Here is a 19491-nt window from a genome sequence, read left to right on the forward strand (position 1 = left end):
AGTTAAGTATGATGTATGAATGTAAAGAATATGTTGTTCATCGCGAAGGAGTCGAATGGAAGTTATGTAATGTTACTAGTATCCGTTCCTAGCGGGTATGTTAAGAAAAGTATGTTGAGTCTCTATTTTGAGGCAAGCATGTAATGAACCGTCTAACGTTTAGTAAAGAAATTGAACGATGTAATACCGTGAAAGAGATGAATCGATTTATCGTTTAGATGTGTGTTATTGACGAAATACTAAATTATTCGTTTATGTTGAATGTAGGTAAATCCTCACTTTAGGTGACTTGGCAATCTGGAGCGAGCATATGCATACAATATGACCATCAAGCGCTTCCGTTATTTTGTATAATGTTTTGGGTCAAAAAGCTTGTTTTGGGTCAAAAAGCTTGTTTTGTATAACCTTGTTAGTCGTTGCACTTTTTAACAATTGATGTTACGGTTTTTAGTCGTGTCTAGTCGAACGGGTTGTAGACTTACTTGTTTTGTTGATGGTTAAAACAGGGATATGCTCGTCTTATTGACGGGTCATGCCCAAATTTTGTTAAATTAGTGCACAAGTGTTATTGATATCATCACTTTAAATTACCAAAAGCTTGGACACTTTTAAAAAGTTTATGTTTCTAGTGTCCTTTGGTCGTCATTTTATTAGACGCAAATGCGGGCATTACAAGTTGGTATCAGAGGTTTGAGGGATTCGAGCACAAGTAGCAGTGCTTGAACTCAAACTGAAGTGTGCTCGCTCCAAGATCGCCAATGAGGTAAAATTTAAGTTTCGGTAAATGTAAGTATGTATGCTTTTTGATCATCAGTGTGGATTTTTTCAATTCGAATCAACCTTTTCTCATGGCAATCACGAATAAAGTGATGTCTAATTTCAATATGTTTAGTCTTTAAGTGTTGAACCGGGTTTTTAGTTATATCGATTGCTGCCTTATTGTCTACATATATAGGAGTGTCAAGAAATTGCAGTCTAAAGTCTCTCATCTGTTGTTGTATCCACATTATTTGGGAACAACAACTGGAAGCCGAAACGTATTCTACTTCGCAAGTAGAGAGAGCGACCGTGGTCTGTTTCTTGCACTGCCATGTTACGAGTCGTGTTCCGAAGAACTGACAGCCAGCCGTTGTAGACTTTGCGTTGATCTTGTAGTGCCCAAAATCAGAATCTGAGTATCCAGTAAGATCGAAGTTGTTGTTCTGAGGATACCACAAGCCGGTGCTTGGGCAACCCTTCAGATATCGGAAGATCCGCTTCACAACCTGGATATGCGATACACGTGGACTAGATTGATATCGAGCACACAAGCAGGTTGGGTACATGATGTCTGGTCTAGAAGCTCTAAGATACATCAGCGACCCTATCATCGATCTGTAGTGTGTTTCATCTACTTTCTCTCCAGTTTCATCGGGACAGATGCCATGGCTGATTACCAATGGTGTAGAGATTGGTTTTGCTCCCGACATCCCAAAATTCTCTAGAATATCGTTGACGTACTTCGTTTGGCGAGTAAAGATACCGTCAGGAAACTGATCCACCTGAAGTCCCAGAAAGCACTTCATCTCTCCCATTGAGCTCATTTCAAACTTTTTCTACGTGACAACCTCAATTTCCTTACATAGCGCATCGTTTGTAGACCCGAATATGGTATCGTCCACATAAATCGGTACGATCAACAGATGTCCACCCACTTCCTTTTTGAAAAGCGTGCTATCCACAGTGCCGCGGATGAAGCCGTTCGTTAACAGGCGCTGAGAGAGCGTCACATACCAGGCTCTCGGGGCCTGATGCAACCCGTATAAAGATTTGTTGAGCAGGTAGGCTTTATCCTTGTGCATTGGATCGACAAACCCCAGTGGTTGTCCTACATACACGAGCTCTTTCACGACTCTCTATAAGAAATCAGATTTAACGTCCAGTTGGTACACCTTGAATCCCTTCCATGACGTGAACGCCAGGAATATGCGGATGGCCTCCAAACGTGTTACTGGAGCATAAACTTCCGTATAGTCAATGCCTTCTTGCTGATGGAATCCTTTGACAAGCTTTGTTTCGGACAATGACTCCTCGATCATCACGCTTGCATTTGAAGACCCATTTAGTATCAATCGCCTTTTGATTAGCCGGTAGATCAACAAGTTCCCATACTCCTAACTTCTTAAATTGCAGCAGCTCTTCCTGCATCGCATTGACCCAACTTTCGTCAGCAAGTGCTTCTTTCGTTGTCTTAGGTTCTATCTACAAAATGAAACAACGATATAAGCATATATCTGAAATAGGAGCAATAGTAGAATAAAAACAACTCAAATCCTTGTTGATTTGACTTCGCGTTTTCACGCCGGTTCTGAGTTCTCCAATTATGTTGTCCGATGGATGGTATGATAAGTTCCTTGATGCTACTTCACTAGGAACATTCACTGAGCTTCCCAAATTGGTGAAGTTTAGATCAACGTTCGGTTCTTGCACTGCCATGTTACCGGTCTGTTGTTCATTTGCGGGTTGTGCATCAGTCTCTGCTTGTTCAGCATTTGTCTCAACAGGTGGTTCATGAACTGTGTTACTTGGTCCAGCTTCAGAGTCGTTTGTGCCAACTAGTAGTTCATTTACCACTATTAGTCTTACAACTTGTTCATGACTCGAAGCTTGTTGTTGCTGATATAGATACACCAGCTCTTCTTCACTTGGTTCACTTGGAAGGTCAAATGAATTCCATAGACTATCGTAGTTGAACATCCAAGATTCACCTAGTTTTTGAGTCGGAATAGTGTATCGTTGATAATCAACATGCTGCACAAGAATCACTTGTTTTAAGCTTGGCAAATATACACGCCGAAGCGGACTTGCATATCTGACAAAGAACCCTTCTAATGATCGGGCACCAAATTTCCCATCAGGATCTATAATGGTGCAAGGTGATCCAAAAGGTTCAAGATACTTTAGGTTCGGCTTTCGTCGGTTTAATAGTTCAAAGCATGTCTTGTTGTGCTTCTTCACTGTCAGAACTCGATTTAAAGTATAACATGCGGATGCTACAGCTTCACTCCAAAAACTGACAGGTAATTTAGAGTCTGCAAGCATCGTTCTAGTTGTTTCGATCAACGTTCGGTTCTTTCTTTCAGCTACCCCGTTCTGTTGTGGTGTATATGGAGCACTGAATTCATGTAAGACACCCTTTTCGTCACAGAATTCTTGCATTCGACAATTCTTAAATTCTGTTTCGTTGTCACTCCGTATTCTTCGTATGGGCAGATGATAAAGATTCTCCAACTTTTTGAATAATATCATCAGGTTCTCCAAAGTTTCATCTTTAGATTCTTGGAAGAACACCCATGAAAATCTAGAGTAATCATCGGTCTCCACTAGACAGTATAAGTCTCCAGAAATACTTTTGACATTCACAGGACCAAAGAGATCCATGTGCAATCTCTCGAGCGGTAACTTGATCGAGTTCAGCATCTTTTTGGGGTGTGATTTCTTCTGTTGTTTTCCCTTCTTACAGCTCACACAGTTATCAGTCATGTGAAAACTTTTCAGATTGACTCCCTCTATCAGATCATTATGCACCAACCGATTCATTTTTCACAGAAGAATGTGCCCCATTTTTCTATGCCACAACACTGATTCTTTCTCGGTAGCTTTCGTGACAAAACATTGTGTCGATTTCAATGTGGTTGATGCAGAGCTCATATCTAACACATACAGATCACTCTCTCTTGGAGCTCTCATCAGAATCCATTCCTCCGGTATCTCTGGAATCTCGGCCTCAAGATTAAGCACTTCTTGTCACTAAAATGTGTTGTAAACTTTTTGTCACGTATTTGGGAAATGCTCGGCAAGTTATTCTCTAGTTCAGCAATATAGTTCACTTTCTCAAACGATACCACTCCGTTGGACAACTTTCCTTCCCCGACTATTCGTCCTCCTTGGTTACCGGCAAAGCCAACATAACCTCCACGAACAGATTTGACATCGTATAGCAAAGCCGCATCCTTGTCATATGGTGAGAGGCTCCGCTATCCCTTATCCATTTAGAAAATATCAACAGTGGGAGCCCCTGCACAGAAAAAATCAAACTTCTTTAAACAAAGTAACCCAAGCTTTCTCAGTCTTGGGTGGCGGTGGGACAAATACAGTTGGTACTCTGATTTCTTTACCATTCTTCTTTTCAACTGTTTTAACTTCCGTAGAAGTTGCAACATTTAATTCTTTTCCAACAGATGATGCTTTTGTTTTAGCTACCAAAGTTTGTTTATCTTTTGCTTTCTTCACATAAAATTTTGAATCTTTCTTTTCATTGTTTTTAGAAGTCTCACCTGTTTCAAATTTTGACTCTGTGTTTGCAAAAGGTTTGACTTGAAAATCAGATTCTTCTCCTCTTTTTAAGATTTTGTATTGTACAAACTTGGTAGATTTGTTTTCATCATTTGTGGATTTGGAAATATCTGGAACAGTGTTATGTTTCGGACACTTGCGAGCAATATGCCCAACTTCGTAACATTTAAAACATAATCTACTATCAGAGATAGTCGATTTGTTTTTCTGTTCTCTCATAGCTTTCTCGGCTTCGAATTCCTTGTTTGATTGTTCCTTGCCCAACCTTTCCTTTTCATTAACTGTGTTTGATCCAAAAACAAAGTTAACTTTCTTTTTAAAATCTGGTTTTTGATATCGATCTCTTTTATTCTTTACATACCCCAAACCCTTACCCTTATCCTCAGGATATTTCTTACCTTTCCCATTGTTAACTGCACGTTTAGGTTTTGAGTAGTAAGACTCATTCAGACTTTCTACTTCAGACTCGCTTAATTCTGTCATTTTGAAAATTTGTCCAATTTTATGAACATTCACATTCTGAATCGGAAATTCTTGATCAGAATATAAGCTAATACCAATGTGGATTCTTCATCCAAACTATATTGTGATTTTTCAAGATATTTCTTATGAAAACTTTCATCATTTTCAGAATTTGAACTTGATTTCAGACTTGACTCTGTACTCTGATAATCAGAACTGTCACTTTCGTTTTTAAACACTGTTTCAACAACTGTTTTAACAATTTCTGATTCCCAGTCATCCTCTGTTTTAGTGAATGTTATATCAATGTTCTCCGGCAACTCGTTAGATTTTTCTTTAACTTGTTTAATTCGTTCAAAAACATGAGTGCCTTCTCCACCCCATCATGATTTCGCTTGCTATAGATTTCCCACATGGGTGGAGGAACTTTGTTATAACAACCACTTTTGCCCTTACCTTGTTTATCACTTTCCTCCTTATCAACTGTTGGAAGGATGTTGATTGCCATTTGTTTTTCCATTACAGTTGCTTTGAGCATCGAAAGTGTTGAATCATTTTCTTTCTCAATTTTAATATAACCTTTATTGATCTAGCCAATGTGTCATAAGCCTTTTTTACTTCATAATACTCATAGTTCAAATGTTTAGTGGCACTTTTAATTTCATCAAGTTTGTTATCTTTCCCGACACATTCCTTGCAAGCATCCTCACATTTCTTGCAAGGTTTTTCAACCTCTATTACCACTTCTCTAATAACTTCCCTGACTTGACTATTTAACTCATCAAGTTTTTCAGCTTCCTCTGACTACCTCTTTCAGGTCATCCATCAGTGCTTTATCTGCAATCTCCTTCAGGGTTTCAGCAGTGACTTCTTTTGACACATCGATTATCTCAACAACCTCTGGTTTTACTTCTTCTTGATGAAACCGGTTAATCTCTTAATCCATGGTTAGTTAGTTAGATAGATAGTTTTTAGTTTATTATTAAAGTGGCGGTTACAAGGCGGTTATGAAATTGAGGGACCAAAGTTGACAAATGAGAACTTGGTAACCACCCTCACTAATCGAAGAGGTGTGTCTCCTCACACATACCCATTCGGTTTCGGCTTCAAGGAAAGGAAGAAGAAGACGCACCGGTTCGGATGAGTGGACAAGAATCAACATACCCTTTCAAGATCAAATCTCAACCACACATCCAAGAGACGTACCTTTTCACGAAGAGACACGTCTATTCACTCGTACCCGTAGGAAACTATAAATAGAGATAGTTAGATTCAATTGTATTCGTTCATTACATTCGATTTGTATACATTACACTCATTCGATTATTATCAAGTTATTGTTATTCAAGTTATTCACGCTCGTTAGAGATCAAGATCCAAGTTCGGGCCAACACTTGAGGCATATTCTGATTGTAATTCGTTCCAAAGTATCCTGTAAAAGAAGAAAACATACTATCAGGAACCAAGTTCAAAATCGCATTATGATATACCGTCTCTTCTTCTTCTTCTCGATTCTGCAGATATTGAGCAAGTATTTCCTCTTCCAGAATTCATCATTACTTGCTCCTGATTCTTCAATAATTTCTTCTATTTCTGGTTCAAGATCTTCAGTAACTTCTGTCTCAGGTTCTGGTTCTTCGATGATTTGAGCAAATTCCGGAAATATATTTGCTCCAGTTGAATCCTTCATCTTCTTGTGTCACCATCAAGGCCTTATCTTTCGTCTTTGATGAACTACCGTCTTCTATCTGCACCGCTCTGGATGTTGTTTGTGGTGCTGCCGGACGGTGATATATGGCTTTTTTGTAATAATCATCTTTGAAAGGATTTTGGGATGTATATGTGGGCTGGTTCGTGCACTCACGCTTGAAGTGCCCCTGTTCTTTGCATCGCTAGCAAGTTACTTTCGATTTGTCAAACCCTAGCTTTTCATTTGGTCCCCTCAGATTCTTTCTTCCGGTGATTTCCATAAATCATTGCGCTCGTCTTACAATTGAAGCCATGCACCACTTGATGTCGATTAGCTCAAATGTTGTCTGAACTTTTTTTCGAATGACTTTTGAAGTATAGTCCAACATCTTGAACTGCTGCTGCACTCTTCATCTTGGCCATCTTCTGTAGTTCCATTCTTCAAAATGACCCTCAAGATTTCGATGAACTGTGATAGCGAATAACCACTGTAAGCGGTTCCATTATTCAAAATGGTAAGATAAGTAGTCCATTCGCCTTCCCGGTAACGCATCAGCCAGTTTGTCTACTAGTTCTTCATCGGTTTTTGAGATTCTCATTCTCTTCATTTGTAGAACTAGGTGACAATATCTTTCGATTAGCTGCTTCATCGATTCGCCTTTGAGAAGTCCAAAGATATCAAACTGTTTATTGATCAACGCTTTCTTGCTCTTTCTGATTTCTGCACTGCCTTTATCTTTCACTCTTAAAGCATTCCACATAGACTGAGCATCACTGTCGTGTTGTAACAGTACTAGAATATCTTCTTTCACTGATTGCTGAATGAGACTCATCATTTTCTTATCTGCACTGAACTTGTCTTTTTCAGCTTGTGTATATGATGCCAAAGGTTTATCTGAAACCGGTTAATCTCTTAACACCATGTAAGTTAGATAGATAGTTAGAATAGATTATAAAGTAGCGGTTACAAAGTACGAGGACCAAAATTGACAAGATGGAAGTTGGAAACTACCCTCATAACCGAATGGGTGTGTCTCTACACACACACCATTTCGAACCGGTGCAAGGAAAGGAACAAGGAGACGCGACTGTTGATCATATGGACGACATTCAACACACCTCTTCATGATTCAATCACAACCACACATCCAAGAGACATGACTTTTCACGAAGAGACGCGTCTATTCACCCGTACCCGTAGGAAACTATAACTAGGATAGATTGATTCATGTGTACATACATTCTCAATTCGATTTGTAAACATTTGTTTGATTATTACAAGTTATTGTTATTCAAGTTATTCACGCTCATTAGAGATCAAGATCCAAGTTCGGGCCAACAAATTGGTATCAGAGCATCAGGCTCTAGGCGTGGGAATCGCAAGGCATCGCAGGGAATTCGCGATCAGGTTTCAATTTCGTTTAAATTCGCAAAAGTTTCATTTCAGTTTTTAATTTTCGGTTCTAGGGAAGATCGGTTGAATCGAACGGTTAGGAATCTAGGGTTCGTTTGTTTTGATTCCGGGGTTATAGTGCGAATTAGATTGGTTTGGTTATTTGGTTATTACACGATTCGGGTAATCGGGGTTGTTGAGATATATTGAAACCAAAAGAAAGTTTATTAGAAGTGAAGATTATTCGGTAGAAAGATATGGCAGGATCAAACGGGCAAAGTCCGACAAATGGAAATTCTCTTTCCCAGTTTCAGTGTCCGATTCTGAAACCAACAAACTATACGGTTTGGGCTATTCATATCAAGACGATTCTTGAAGCGAATGGTCTGTGGGAAACGATTGAACCGACAGAAAATGCAACGGTAGACGCTAAGAAAGATAAGTCTACCATTGCATATCTGTTTCAAGCAATACCAGAAGACGTAGTATTGCAAGTTGCAAGTTGTAAAACTGCAAAAGAGATTTGGGATAATCTAAAGATTAGACACGTTGGCGTAGATCGGGTACAAAAGGCGCGTATGCACACGCTAATGTCAGAATTTGAATTGTTGCAAATGAGGGATGACGACACTATTGATTCGTTTACCGCAAAGATTAATAGTATCGTTACCCGAGCAACAGAAGTAGGAACGACAATGAGTCAACCGACTCTAGTACGCAAACTCTTAAATGGCGTACCGGATAAGTTTACTCAAATCGTTTTCTCTATGGAACAATACTCCGATCTAGAAACCATGACGCTACAAGAAGCGGTCGGAAGACTAAAGACGTATGAAGAACGTCTCAAGTTAAAGAAAGGAAATCAAGGAGAAAGCTAAGATAGGCTTATGTTCACACATAATGATAACACCAGAGCAAGGCAATCTGGAAACCGCGGTCGTGGTAGATTTAACCAGACGCGTGGAAGTTGGCGAAGCAATGGAAATAGGCAAAGTCCCAGAAACGAAGGATCTACATCTAGACCTAGAAATGGAAGTTCTAGAAATTGGAGGAAGTTTGCGAGAACCGACCTAAGTAAGATCCAATGCTTTAAGTGTCAAAAGTTTGGACACTACAAGAAGGACTGTTCTGAGAAAGACGAAGTGCAAGAACATTCAAACCTCGTCGAGGAAGACGAAGCACCCGTATTGCTGATGACAATACAAGATGAAAATGTCCAAGAGAAGGCTCTGCTAAATGAGGAACGTATAAAACCAACAAGTTACGCCTCAGAAGATAAGAATCTATGGTACTTAGACAACGGGGCGAGCAACCACATGACAGGAGTGCGAAGTCACTTCAAGGAATTAGATGAAACGGTGACAGGACAAGTACGATTCGGTGATGGGTCACATGTAGAAATTAAAGGCAAAGGTTCAATACTACTGGAATGTCTGAATCAAGAACAAAAGATTGTTTCACAAGTATGTGACACTCTAGGTTTTCCGAACAACTATCTTGTAATTACATTGTGCGTGTATATGTGTTATAAAATGAAAGTTGTGATTTCTTTTGTGCTATGTGCCGAAATGTGTTGTATGTATGTATGATATATATATATATATATATATATATATATATATATATATATATATATATATATATATATATATATTAGAGTAGAAGCGAGTCGAGACCGCGAACCCGACTCGAGACCACCCGGTCTCGAGTGAATAGTGAACTGATGGGCCGTTGGGCCGCTTCCTTTAGCCTCACACGAAACCCACTCGGAAACCCATAAGGGTGCATGGCCCTTGAATGGGTTATAAAATCCTCACATAAGCCACACTTCCCTCATTTTGACACTCAAACATTCTCTCACACTCTCTACCTCTCACTAAAACCCTAAAACCCTAGCAAACCAAGATCACCTCCTCACCCTCTCATCTCTCGGATCCAACCGTAGCATCAAGACTCCCGAATTTCTACTCGGAACTATCACTCGGAAGTGGAACCTTTGATCCTTCGCACCCACAACATCAACCGGTTAGTATATTATGGTTGTTTTGCTTGATTGGTTAAATGATGAATGAAAGATGAACCATTGTGCTTAGAATATTTGATGATGAAAATGATTTTTTGATAAAGTAAATGGCTTCTTGTTACCAAATGATGCTTATGTGTTGATTTAGTGTCTTGAATGTGAAAAATGGATGTATTATCCGGTTTGATGCATAAGATGAGTTGTTACATAGCTATGTTATCCGATTAATGATGGATGTTGGTTAGATGGTTTTGTTACCGAATGATATACATAACTGAAAAATGAATGTTGACGGATAACCTTGTGTAAACATGCTGTTTCGGATCGTGTATGCTAGGTTTAGGACTTGAAAGTTCATAATTATGATGAACATATGAAGAACAAGTTTGAAGGTGATATGAATATTCAAATATGCTTGTTTTGATCTGATTTTGTTATGATTTAGACAATAAAACATGTTAGTGCAATATTATTGGTTAGTACACTTTATCACGAATATGAAATGCTATTGGTTAGTACATTTGCCAGGTTCTAGAAGGATTCTGGTGCACGTAACAGTGGTTGCGAGTCGGAACCCTTGGTTGCGACTCGAGACCAAAACGTGATTCGTCGAGATCTCCCGGTTGCGACTCACAAGCAGTACCTAATGAACCGAAACCGAGGTTGCGAGTCGGAATCCCTGGTTGCGACTCGAGACCTAAGCATGATGAGCCGAAACCGAGGTTGCGAGTCGGAACCCTTGGTTGCGACTCGAAACTGTGCATTCTCGAGTCGAAACCGCCCTTGTCTCGACCGGACTGCCTAAGTGTTATTGGGCCAAGCTGTTGGACTATCTGATTGACTGGATTGCTGTGTATCTGTTACTGTTGTGAATGTTAGAACAGGCCCAATAACCCAACTGTTGAATGTGCGCATTTTAAGTGTGTTTATACGTGTTTGCTATACGTGATTACTTGTACCCCAACTTGACCTATGTTTGGTAACCATACTAGGACGTGGTGACCAACGTGTTTGACCAAGTAAAATATCTACCGAGCAACCCAAGGTGAGTTCACAACCTAAAGCATGCGTTCCCGGTGGTTTGGGAAACGGAACTACAAACAACACTATCCCCTTATGAGGGATACAACTTACTTTTCTTCCCTTGTTATTGGGAACCTTTAGTTAATTACTGTTTATACGGAATGCAACCAACGGCACTAAACGAAACTCTATCACTCAAAGTCCCTACTACATAATACCGATTAGTCGCCGGGGCCAGGCGAACGGGTTATTAGTTGATAGCGCTATTTAGGTTTTACCAACCTCACACCGTGCCATGGTTTGGGATCGGTCGTGAACTAATGTACTCAGGCATCCGTCAATGATGATAGAACATTGACATCGGGGCATCCTGCGGAAACGCAAACGGTTACCTAGTGTTCGGTATTGGAAAAACAATTTAGTCGCTAACTTTTGGGGTAGCTCCCCGTGGCATGTATAAACGAGTAAATTAACTGGTGAAACAAGTTTTTGGTAATTAAAACTGGACAACTAGTGAACTCACTCAGCATTATTGTTGACAACTTACTGCATGCTTTGCAGGTAACCAGTGACTGAGGAGCTGCTGCTTGGGAATGTGTAGTGTTCGTCAAAACCCGTGTGTTGGGTTTTAATTATCTTGAACTTAGAACTATCATTTTGGTTTATGCTTCCGCTGTTTTTGTCTAAACTAATTATCGAACTTAAACTACGATGTTGCTAACTACTTTAGATAGCAATTATTTTACTATTGACCAATGCTTAGTATAATTGGTGGCTGGATCCTGGTCAGTCACGCCCTCAAGCGGGTGATACTCCGCAGGTGGAATTTGGGGGTGTGACAGATTGGTATCAGAGCCATTGGTTATAGTGAACTTGGTTTTAAAAAGGGGAAAAATCTTTTTGAGAAAAACCAGACTATAACCCGTGACTCGTGACGACACTACACTCCAAGTACAAGACTCGACTTATCTGACCTTGTAGCTCGGACCCATGTTTACTTGCTTGTTCGTCTTATGCTTTCTGCTCTACTATACGTACTAGTTTGCCTAATTAGATAGATATGCCTCCCCTCTTCTATCTCATTCTCGCTATATTACGACATCACACTCATGCTATGTTTTCTGGCTATGAAGACAATGAGTGGACGCGGACGAGGAAACATCAACATGACTCAGGCTTAGTTCACTAACCTGCTCAACACGGTGGCTGCAGCTTTCGCAGCCCACCCTGGGGGTCAGCCTGCGCCTGTGCAACCACGTGTTTGTACTTTCAAGACTTTCATGGATTGCAAACCTCTTCCTTTCAATGGCACTGAGGGTGCCATTGGGCTTCTGCACTGGATCGAGAAGGTGGAAGCTGTCTTCGCTGTCTGTGAATGTCCCCCAGCTAATTGGGTAAAGTTTGCTACTGGTACCCTTGAGGGAAGCGCGCTTTCGTGGTGGAAGGCGCAAATTCAAATGCTTGGTTTGGAGACTGCTAATGCTACTGCATGGGAAGATTTCAAGGATATGATCAAGGAAAAGTACTGTCACAGGGATGACATCCACAAACTCGAGGACGAGTACTATGGTCTCAAGATGGTTGGGTCAGAGATTGAGACCTACACCAAGTTGTCCAACGACTACGCTGCTCTATGCCCAAACATGTCTCGACCCATGTATCGAAGGATCGAATTGTACATCAAAGGCTTAGTCCCAGAAATCAGGAGTCATGTGACCTCAGCTAACCTCACTACCATACAGCCTGTGGTTCGCCTTTCCCACAAACTCACCAACCAGGCTGTGGAGGAGGGCAAGTTGCCCAAAAGGATCAGTGTTGCGGAAGGAACTTCTAGTGATGGCAAACGAAAGTGGGATGGAAATCAGGGCAAAGATGCTAACTCTACTCAAGCCCCAGCCCAGCAAAGGAAAACTGAGAACAACAAAGGCCCTCAGCAACAGGGTGGCTATCGAGGAAGCTACCCTAAGTGCAACAAGTGTAACAGGCACCACAACGGGGCATGTAACAAAGGTCAGTGCCAGCGGTGCAACAAGATGGGGCATGAAGCCAAAGATTGTAGGAGTCAGTTCCCAGCAAGGCAGATCAGCAACAACCCCAACAACAGCAGCAGCAGGGAAATAACCGCGGGTGCTTTAAATGTGGAGCAGAGGGGCACATGCGAAAGGATTGCCCTCAACTGAACCAGAACTGCAACAACAATAATCGAGGTGCTGGAAACAACGACAACAACCGGGAAGCTGGAAACAATGTCAGGGCATTTGTGATTGGGGCAGCTGAGGCAAGGAACGACCCTAATGTGGTGGCGGGTAAGTTCCTACTTAATGATCGCTATGCTTCCGTATTATTTGATTCTGGAGCAGATGCTAGTTATGTATCCCTACGAATTAGTAAGAAACTTAAGTCCCCTCTCACGCCATTAAGCGCCAAGCGCGTCGTCGAAATAGCTAATGGTAGAAACCTCGAAGCCTCGCACATCATTCGTGACTGCAAACTAGAATTGTCCGGTCAGACCTTCCGTATCGACCTTTTCCCCATCACCCTCGGAAGCTTCGACGTCGTTGTCGGTATGGATTGGTTATCCAAACATCATGCTGAGATCCTCTGTCAAGAGAAGGCTATTCGTATTCCCCGCCGTTCTGGCAAACCCCTCATCGTTCAAGGCAGCAAAGGCGGAGAAGTCACAGGCATTATCTCACTCTTAAAGGCCCAGAAGTGTTTACAGAAAGGGCACACCGCTATCTTAGCACTTGTCACCGGCACCCACGAAAAGGAAAAGAGGATTGAAGATTTTCCAATAGTACGTGACTACCCCGAGGTATTTCCTGAGGAACTACCTGGACTCCCTCCCCACCGTCAGGTCGAATTTCAAATCAAGCTAGCTCCTGGAGCAGCGCCCATAGCTCGTGCGCCTTATCGTCTAGCCCCTGCAGAACTGAAGGAACTCTCTACGCAATTACAAGAACTATTGGATAAAGGATTTATCCGTCCAAGTTCGTCACCCTGGGGAGCACCGGTACTCTTTGTTAAGAAAAAGGATGGCACATTCCGGATGTGCATCGACTATCGTGAGCTGAACAAGGTTACCATCAAGAATCGTTACCCTCTCCCGCGCATTGAAGACCTATTCGATCAGTTGCAAGGATCGAGCTACTTTTCGAAGATTGACCTGCGATCAGGCTATCATCAGCTGAGAGTTCGAAATGAAGACATCTCCAAGACTGCGTTCAGGACTCGTTACGGTCATTACGAGTTCCTCGTCATGCCTTTCGGAATGACTAACGCGCCTGCGGTCTTTATGGATCTCATGAACCGTGTGTGCAAGCCTTACCTCGACAAATTCGTGATTGTGTTTATCGACGACATTCTGATCTACTCGAAAAGCCGAGGAGAGCATGAACAACACCTACGTCTTATCCTTGAACTCCTGCGTAACGAGCAATTGTACGCCAAATTCTCGAAATGTGACTTCTGGCTCCGCGAGGTCCATCACCTTGGGCACGTGGTCAATAAGGATGGAATTCATGTCGACCCCGCTAAGATTGACTCGATAAAGAATTGGCCTACGCCCAAGACTCCCACCGAAGTTCGCCAGTTCTTGGGATTAGCAGGGTACTACCGCAGATTCATCAAAGGATTCTCAAAGATTACTCAACCTCTCACGACTCTCACTCAGAAAGGCATTGCTTACAAGTGGAACGAGGCTCAGGAGTCGGCCTTTCAAAGACTAAAGAATAACCTCTGTAGTGCTCCTATCCTCTCGTTACCTGAAGGTACTGACGATTTTGTGGTTTACTGCGATGCGTCTATCCATGGGCTCGGTTGCGTGTTGATGCAACGCGAGAAATGTCACACCCCGACCCGCAGCGGAAAGAGGTGATCGGGGCATGATTGGGTTGATCCAAAGCTTATGACCTGCTATTACTTGTTTTAAATAATAATTTATTCATAACAAATGTTTCACGAAACAAATAATTCATATACACAATTACAAACACAAGACATTTTTCATAACAAATAAACTACACTAATCCGTTTCTTGTTAACTAAGGCCCATCCTACGTCCAATCTTCTCTTCGTACATGTACACCTGTATCATGTGTAAAAATGGTTTTTGGGTCAACAAAAGTTGGCGAGTGAACCTTATTGTTTTTGGAAAAAAAAGTAATATGTTTAAGTTTGATTTATTGTGAAAACGTGCATTAACCAATGTAAGTAAATATGTTGTATGTCATATATCATAACTCATAACATAATCTTAAACAATAAACAAACCAACTGAAATGATTCAATAAATGCACGCATGTTGCACGGTATTATGGTGTGCCAATGAATGAATGTATGTTGCACGGTATTATGGTGTGCTGCAAGGTCTAAGCTCAATCAAACGGAGCTGACCTCGTATGGGTGGCAACATCAAGTTCCGCCCATAGGTAATGGGGAACCGACGAGCCTATGATGATGTGATAACCAAATTGAATGAAAATGCACCAAATGATGAACAACCAAACAACACATAACATAGATACTCCACATAATAGTAATTGCACGGAATTGAACTTGTAAAATGCGATAAAAACATTGCGACACATGATACACCCCAAAAATGTATAAAAATAAAAAGGGGAGTTGTAAGATTCACTCACCGTTTTGCGTATGGAGTTTTCTTGAAAATAACACGCGAGGAAAGGTTGGGAAAAGGATCCCGAATGGATGAAACGGTTAACCTAGGTGATACCATGCAATAATCTTGTTAATATTTAAGTTAAAGTTTAGTATTTTAAGTTTATAAATTAATTATTTATATATATATATAGTTATCTATGTATATATGTATATATATTTTTATTTGAATCTAGATTGAAAAAGAGTATCAATTTATGAAAGAAATTGTTAACTGTTAAAGTAAAGAAAGAAAAGAAAACGGTTAAGGATTAAACTCGATTGGACAGTAACAAACAAAAAAAAATTAAAGTTTTAAAAAAAAATCGCCCAGTAATGTAACCTTTCATCATGAGCTTATTCAAATCGTTTTAAAAAAAAACGAAGAGCGAATAATAAGGGGCCGGGGTCGAACCCGCGCCCTTCTGTTTCATAAACATACACCCAAAACGAATCCGCTACATAACCAGTTTGTAAGTTTACCCAATTTTCAATATATTTGAATCAAACAATGGAAGTCATCTTCCTCATTTTTTTTTTACAAAGAACCAATTGTCTGTTACAAAATTTTTACCAACTTACAATTCATAAATGATTATAATGTCAGAAGTTGTATTATTCTAACAAAGAATTAAACAAGGAAAGCAAAGAAATAATAAAGGTATACCGAAAGGTGTACGAGACCCGTTGCGATGACTGTAGGTCTCCGGCGAGTTCCGACGAGGATTTCGGTGTTGTCTTCGAGTTAACAAAACCAAAGCGATTACCACCAACGAAACGTAAGGAGTGAGGTGATCCCGGCGTCGTCTACGAACTCCGATGGGTTGGGTATTCCGGCGAGAGAGAGAGAGTAAAACAATGAGTGGGTTTCTCGTTGATGGAGAGTATGGTTTGAGAATGGGATGCTAAGGATCAATTGTCTATATATATTAACACTATGATTTCTATTTCAAAAGTTTCCGAAGTCAAAGGCTCGAAGTTTTCAACTTTCCAAATCGAAATGGAATGTTGGTTGTCACTCGAAGAATGAAGACAGGATCTCATCCTTGTTCGTGATTGGTGTGTGTTAGGAAAACACGGAATTTTTTTAATCATCTAAAAATCAGGGAGAGTAAAAGGAAACATGGGTTGTTTATGTTTCTGTTTTTTTTTTCTCCTTTGTTTAATATATCCAAATTAAAATCATATGAAAGAAAAACATAATATAAAATATCCCGATTATATTATATGGATATACTTATTCATTACTATTATTGTTAATATATTTGATTTTATAAAGTATTAGCAATAACCCCTTAACTAGTAAAGACTTAGTTAACTAGAAAGGTTAACTTGGTTAGCTTAGTTAAGTTATATAACCTTCAACGGTTATTTATTTCGAGAAAAAAAAAAATTTTCCAAGGTTCAAAAGTTAGGATTCGGATTTCAAAACGGGTCGGATTTTGGGAGCCAATTTTGATGGATGTTACAAGAAAGTTATTGCCTATGCTTCTCGACAACTTAAGACGCATGAAAGGAACTACACTACGCATGACTTGGAGCTGGGAGCAGTAGTTTTTTGCTCTTAAGATATGGAGACACTACCTGTACGGCACCAAGTGCACCTTTTACACCGACCACAGGAGTCTCGAGCATATCTTTAGGCAAAAGGAATTGAATATGCGACAGCGTCGATGGGTCGAACTCTTGAATGATTACGAGTGCGCCATCAAATACCATCCGGGCAAAGCCAATGTCGTGGCAGACGCCCTCAGCCGAAAAGACACTACCCCAAAGCGCGTGCGAGCACTGCAACTTACCATCCAGTCTAACCTCCCTACTCAAATTCGTAAAGCTCAAATTGAAGCATTGAAGCCGGAAAACATCAGGGCCGAGTCCCTGCGGGGATCGAGGTAGCAACTAGAACAGAAAGAAGATGGTGCTTACTATGTAACAGGACGCATTTGGGTTCCACTCTATGGAGATTTACGTGAGCTCGTGATGGACGAAGCCCATAAGTCCCGTTACTCAGTACATCCTGGCTCGGATAAGATGTACCACGACTTGAAGACTACATATTGGTGGCCTGGTATGAAAGCGCACATAGCAGCATATGTCAGCAAATGCTTGACTTGCTCAAGAGTCAAGGCAGAATACCAGAAACCCGCAGGCCTACTCCAACAACCAGAAATCCCGAAATGGAAATGGGAACAGATTTCCATGGACTTTGTTACAGGGCTACCTAGGTCTCAATGCGGAAATGACACTATTTGGGTAATAGTAGACCGATTGACCAAATCCGCACACTTTCTGGCCATAAAGGAAACAGATAAGTTTTCTACCTTGGCAGACGTGTACCTAAGGGAAGTGGTTTAAAAGCACGGGGTGCCAACCTCCATTATTTCCGATCGAGATGCTCGTTTTACTTCGGATTTGTGGCGAGCTATGCACAAATCCTTTGGCTCACGTCTAGATATGAGCACGGCTTATCACCCGCAAACGGATGGGCAGTCTGAACGCACCATCCAAACCCTAGAAGACATGCTTAGAGCATGTGTGCTCGACTTTGGCAAGAATTGGGAAAAGCACCTACCGCTAGTAGAGTTCTCGTACAACAACAGCTACCACACTAGCATTCAGGCAGCACCTTTTGAGGCATTGTACGGTCGTAAATGCCGATCACCCCTCTGCTGGGCAGAAATTGGCAATAGCCAGATCACAGGCCCAGAGATGGTGGTAGATACAACGGAAAAGATTGCCCAGATCAGACAGCGCATGGCGGCAGCTCGTGACCGTCAGAAAGACTACGCTGATAAGTGTAGGAAACCACCAGAATTCCAGGTCGGTGACCGGGTTCTAATTAAAGTCTCACCCTGGAAGGGTGTGGTCCGCTTTGGTAAACGGGGCAAGCTTATGTGTTGATTTAGTGTCTTGAATGTGAAAAATGGTTGTATTATCCGGTTTGATGCATAAGATGAGTTGTTACATAGCTATGTTATCCGATTAATGATGGATGTTGGTTAGATGGTTTTGTTACCGAATGATATACATAACTGAAAAATGAATGTTGACGGATAACCTTGTGTAAACATGCTGTTTCGGATCGTGTATGCTAGGTTTAGGACTTGAAAGTTCATAATTATGATGAACATATGAAGAACAAGTTTGAAGGTGATATGAATATTCAAATATGCTTGTTTTGATCTGATTTTGTTATGATTTAGACAATAAAACATGTTAGTGCAATATTATTGGTTAGTACACTTTATCACAAATATGAAATGCTATTGGTTAGTACATTTGCCAGGTTCTAGAAGGATTCAGGTGCACGTAACAGTGGTTGCGAGTCGGAACCCTTGGTTGCGACTCGAGACCAAAACGTGATTCGTCGAGATCTCTCGGTTGCGACTCGCAAGCAGTACCTGATGAACCGAAACCGAGGTTGCGAGTCGGAATCCCTGGTTGCGACTCGAGACCTAAGCATGATGAGCCGAAACCGAGGTTGCGAGTCGGAACCCTTGGTTGCGACTCGAAACTGTGCATTCTCGAGTCGAAACCGCCCTTGTCTCGACCGGACTGCCTAAGTGTTATTGGGCCAAGCTGTTGGACTATCTGATTGACTGGATTGCTGTGTATCTGTTACTGTTGTGAATGTTAGAACAGGCCCAATAACCCAACTGTTGAATGTGCGCATTTTAAATGTGTTTATACGTGTTTGCTATACGTGATTACTTGTACCCCAACTTGACCTATGTTTGGTAACCATACTAGGACGTAGTGACCAACGTGTTTGACCAAGTAAAATATCTACCGAGCAACCCAAGGTGAGTTCACAACCTAAAGCATGCGTTCCCGGTGGTTTGGGAAACGGAACTACAAACAACACTATCCCCTTATGAGGGATACAACTTACTTTTCTTCCCTTGTT

At 41.1% G+C, this 19491-nt stretch overlaps 1 protein-coding gene across 1 annotated transcript; it reads right to left on the reverse strand.

The window, feature by feature from the left end:
* Window positions 1-770: 770 nt before the first annotated feature.
* Window positions 771-1574, reverse strand: LOC110880437 (uncharacterized mitochondrial protein AtMg00810-like). Its single transcript, XM_022128958.1, has one exon. The coding sequence runs from the start codon at window positions 1572-1574 to the stop codon at window positions 771-773; it is 804 nt and encodes a 267-aa protein (XP_021984650.1).
* Window positions 1575-19491: the final 17917 nt, after the last annotated feature.

This window comes from Helianthus annuus, chromosome 10, assembly GCF_002127325.2.
Source record: "Helianthus annuus cultivar XRQ/B chromosome 10, HanXRQr2.0-SUNRISE, whole genome shotgun sequence".
Taxonomy (NCBI): domain Eukaryota; kingdom Viridiplantae; phylum Streptophyta; class Magnoliopsida; order Asterales; family Asteraceae; genus Helianthus; species Helianthus annuus.